This window comes from Eurypyga helias, unplaced genomic scaffold, assembly GCF_000690775.1.
Source record: "Eurypyga helias isolate BGI_N326 unplaced genomic scaffold, ASM69077v1 scaffold16863, whole genome shotgun sequence".
NCBI classification, from domain to species: Eukaryota; Metazoa; Chordata; class Aves; order Eurypygiformes; family Eurypygidae; genus Eurypyga; species Eurypyga helias.
In genome coordinates this window covers 264-5,106 of record NW_010239367.1, presented here as the reverse complement: position 1 = coordinate 5,106, position 4,843 = coordinate 264, and the positions used below count along the sequence as shown (strand labels likewise).

The window sequence follows — 4,843 nt, the reverse complement described above, 5'->3', positions numbered from 1 at the left end:
AGGACTCCTTCCTTCAGGAGGGCTTTAGTCGTGGTCTGCAGCGCTGTCTCCAGGGCAGTTTGAAGATAAATCTTCAGAGTCTACAGGATAAGCAGAGAAAAAGTGAGTAATTCTGGCTCGGAGGTGGGGGAAGAGTTCCTAGAACTATTTGAAGACTCCATCTAAAGCAGATTAAACAGGATTCAAGAAGGTTTGCAAGTTATTAACTCCAAACTTTGTTTTAACAAAGTGAACACAAATTCTACCCTCTTTGGTGCAGTGAAACTGGACGGAGTTTTAACTGTTTCAGAGACAGCTGCAAGCTTTCGTGGGTTTTTATTGTACTAGCTTTAATATCTGTGTTCTGTTTTCTCAAAACAAAATTAATACAAGTACCAATTCAAATAAATGCCAGCACGTTTGGTTGTGGTTCTGTTTTTGGTTTTTTTTTTTGGTGTATGTCAAGACATAAAAAATGGCTTATAATCAAGATAGACAAAGCTTTGTGCCAAAACCAGCAGCATGGAAAGAAAACATGCCATGTAGATTTAAAAGACCACAGTAAGAGGAACTTATATACAGTGTATTTTATATAACTCATTATATAAATATTATTATATATGGTACTGTTTGAGTCTAGCTACATAAGCAAAGTTAACCACTAACAAGACAGGTTTCCTCTCACCTTCATAGGTTGTTCCACACCAAATGCAATAGAAGTGGTTCTCTCTCAAATAGGCCGTCAGGATGCGTAGCTTTTCTGATAGCTAGAGAAATGTGCAGGCATACCGTGATCTGGGGCTCACGTGACATAAACCAGTTGGAGCTGCTAGCTTTGCTACAAAAGATTGTTTAACCTTTTGCTATGGAGAAGCTACACAGTACTAACACAGTAAGGCATGAAGTTTCACGAATTTGTAGCATGCAGCACAGGAACTGACAGTCTTGGGAAGTTAATGGCTGTTGTTTGCTCATCCTTCTTTACAGCTAAGAAACCTGCACTGAAGAGAGCTAAAAATACTACCCTGCTGCCTTATTTCAAGTATATGATATTTTTGGTGGGATTTTTCACACCTAACCTCTGCAAATCAAACACCTAAGGCTAACAACAGCTGTGTAATCTCGCTCTCAAAAAAAATGTGAATTTCCAGTGTCCATCTTAAGATAATCTGTGAAGCATTTTCAGAAACTGCTTAGTGATTCCAAAATTCAGCCTAAGACATGAAATGAGGCATCTCAAATTAAAACTCAAAAGCAAGTAACTTTGATCAAAGACATGGTCTTGCATATCTCGGCTAAGAAACAACAATGTTTAGAATTTAATTTTTAGGCTACTTTTTCCAAAGATCAGCTTCAAAACAGCCAAGCAATAAATCAGTGGTTTAATGTTTCATATTTTATTGTGCAACTGCTATCAAAATCACTGCTCCGAGATTGCAGAGAGCCTGTTGACTACAGCTTGAAAAGTGACATGTATAGGTATATCCTTCATACATGTATACATACTCTTACAAGGAACAGTAAATTTCATTCTGAATCAAGCCGTTAATTTAGCTGCAGAACTTACGCTTAAGTCTGAGCTTGCGCGCTCATCTTCCTTGTCCTCCTCATCCTTTTTGTCTTCCTCTTCAGGTTCTAGCCAATACCAAGTCTCCTTGGGAACATCAATATCCTCAAATAATAAAGGGTTTAAATGAAAATTATCTGCCTTTGTAGGTTTTCTTGTAAGATGCTGGATAAAACTAATGTCCAACAGGTGAGACTTTAGGTTTTAAAACTTCCCTGTGCAGTACAACCAAGAATTACTGTAGTGGGGAGCTAAGTACCGTGGTCCACAAGAAGGATGATTCAGTTTTCTTAGAACAAGTAAATGCGTGCCAACATGAAGTTCTACTCCATCTACCTTCAGCGTGTGTAAGGCGACACAGCACCATAGTCTTTACACCAGAGCTGTGAACGGATGCCCTTTTTTTATCAGTTAAAGACATTCTATCCCGAGTTATTTATCAAGAGATCACACCTCAGGTAAAGTTAAAGGAAGAAGAGTCAACAAAGACAATCTAGGCTAATTCAGCCAACATTATCTGAAGCAGAGTGAGGATTATCAGAAAATCTCAGCAGAACTTGTGGGGCAGTAACAGGACAATAGAGAAAAGAACAACATTTGACATTTTCATGGGGCAAAAATTTACAGCAGTTCACTGCTATTACCCATGCTACTCCTTGCAGGTGGAAGGTACTTTGTTTGGGGTTTGGGGGTTTTTTGTTTAAATGCTTCTTTGGTATATTTGCTGATTCCCTCAATGATAATCCCCATGCTTGGAGATACTCAAGAGTTGTCTGGACATGGTCCTGGACAACCTGCTTTAGGTGACTCTGCTTGGGCAAGATGACCTCAAGAGTCCCTTCCAATGCCAACTGTTCTGTGATGATGTTGCTCCCTCACTTAAGGCAAAGAGCACCATCCCTTTGGACAGCCTGATGTTGGCTACCGAAAGATATGCAAACAGCTCAGAAGTAGCCATGAGAACGCAGGAGTGAAAAACGGGTGAGCTCTGGTAACACAGAAAAACACAGGTCCTCACGTAAGTTACCACGAGGCGTACACCTTCAAAAACCTTAATGGTGCAAACGTGTGCTTTGAATTATTTTAAGAGGACTAAAGTGTTGCTGAACATCAAGACTTTAGGCTAGTTATCCCACATATTTAGAGAACTTCCAAGAACTGAATCACTACTTTCTGTATTTCTAACCTATAAGCTTTCATTCCAAGCCCAAAGAATATAGGTCTCACTTTTTGCATATCTAGTTGCTGGCAGGCCCTCTGGCTTTTTCGAAGGTCCCCTTCCATCTTACGTTCTTCTTGTTTGTTTTTGAATCTTACTCTGTTAAGAAAAAGTAGATAGCTAAAATCAGCAGGTAGACAAACAGTGAAATGCATTATAGTTGACAGCTTTCCTGAAATAGAAAACCTAAGTTTCTCAGACCAGGACAACGTTGAAGTTAAGAAGTCCTTCTGACGCTGTTTCTGTGGGAGCACACATGTATTTCTTGGGAATTATGCCTTCAGGACACTGCTCTTTTGATCACGTTACACAGAACGCTGTTTCTTCATCGGGTTTGCATTAGACAGGGAAAATGTGGTTCATTAAACACCTGCAAAAGATATAGCCTTCCCTGGGCTTTCCTTCTCTACAATAGAACAAGCAAATCTGGAGAAAATAAAAAAAAATAAAACCCAAACAAATTCACCCTGACTTTTAAAACCATTGTAGCAACATCACTCAGGATTATCCCTGGATTTTATATTGAAAATGTGACATGGTTCTCTGATTTTTTAAAAAGTTACTATGCATGCCGTTTGCATTATTAACACTGACAAAAATAAATGATGCAGTATCCACTTTCAGCATTGCAGTGTTCATCTGCTTCTGCTTCAAGACTGAGAAACAGTCTGTATTTCAACGCTTACCTCTCATTCAAAACATTCAAAAATAGTAACACATTAAAAGCCTAACTGAACTCGAAGCATAAAAAGAATCATTGTTTAGACACTGCTTGGAACATCAGTTACATCATTTTACCTGAACTGATCTGCAGCTTGTTCATTTGCTTGTTTTTTCATATGGAGTTTTTGCCTATAGTTTTCCAGTTTTTCTTCAGCTTTTCGCTTTTTCAATTCCTCGTGACCAAGCCCACTTCTGCCTATGTAAGTTCAAAAGATGACTGTAAGCAGTTGCGAAGCTCCGAAACCCAGAGAAGTAAATTAGGAAGTATCACAAACCTGTTTTTATGTTCAGAGGAATGGGCTCAACGATGCCTTCTCCTGTGATGGAAAAAACAGGTTAATTTAAGAAATCAGGTTTTTCTCAAACTATGATTTGTGCAGTATATTCGAGCAGGCAAGCTGCTGTTGCTGTTACGTGGGTACATTTTCTTGTGATTTTGGTGCTTGGAAGTTGGAATGTCCCTAATCAATGTACATTTAGTGCATTAGAAATGACCCAGCCGAACTGGAACCCCTCTCTTTTTTGGCCTGTCTGCTGGATTGCTATATACATTTTCAGGACACTACTCAACAAGGTGTTGATGTGACAGGCGTAACATACCTGTGATGAAGACTGCTTTGTTATAGCCTTCTATAGCATTTTTCATTCTAGAATCTCACACCTTGACAAAGAAGAAGAATAAAGAGAGTCTGTCTGGGCCAGTTCATTTGCTGACTGTCTGCTAGGGACACGCTGAACTGGCACAGCAGTTACTGACGCTTTGTTTTACTGATTTTACTTCATCTATTAAGGCTTCGTAATGGTTGGCCAGTGTGCAGCATTTCTTCTTCAGAATCCAACTATAAATTCAAAGAGGGAGGTTGACTTTTTCTGCAACACTATTACCTTTGCAAGGCCGTCAAAATATCCTCAATGCAATTCCTATAGGTATGCACATACGGAAGTGCATGTACTGAGCAGCAAGTACTGCTGCTTCCCTTGGACCTCTCGATAGTCTGTACCGTTTCGTTCCAGTTTTTAGGATTTGTTCTCATCTTTTGCTCTGTCACAACGCATTCACAGGTCAGCAATGCTAGGGCTCTCAAAGAGGCACTTACTGACTCTGTCTACAGATGAAGTGGCAGCTGTGGTGTGTGAAACACAAAGGCACACCTGAGTATAGGCACGCACTTCCAGACAGTGACAAGCTTACCACTCTTGCCAAGGGCTTGGCCGCTCTTGTAGCCCATCTTCTGGAGCAAAGCGAAGCCTTTGTTCTCATTGCCCAGTGCACTTTTCAGTACCAAGTCACGTCTCTCCTTTTCTTCTTCTTTTATGCTCTTCTGTCTGTTCTTCTCATTGGCTTCTTTTTGCTT

At 39.9% G+C, this 4,843-nt stretch overlaps 1 protein-coding gene across 1 annotated transcript in view; it reads right to left on the bottom strand.

The window, feature by feature from the left end:
• Positions 1–4,843, bottom strand: part of GPATCH11 (G patch domain containing 11) — a 5,055-nt gene continuing 212 nt past the window's right edge. Inside the window, 7 exon segments of the mRNA XM_010148133.1 lie at positions 1–80; positions 665–746; positions 1,547–1,651; positions 2,774–2,864; positions 3,564–3,684; positions 3,764–3,805; positions 4,681–4,843. The exon segment at positions 4,681–4,843 is cut by the window's right edge and continues 39 nt beyond it. Of these exon segments, the coding sequence (XP_010146435.1) occupies positions 25–80; positions 665–746; positions 1,547–1,651; positions 2,774–2,864; positions 3,564–3,684; positions 3,764–3,805; positions 4,681–4,843 (660 nt within the window). The 3' untranslated portion in view covers positions 1–24.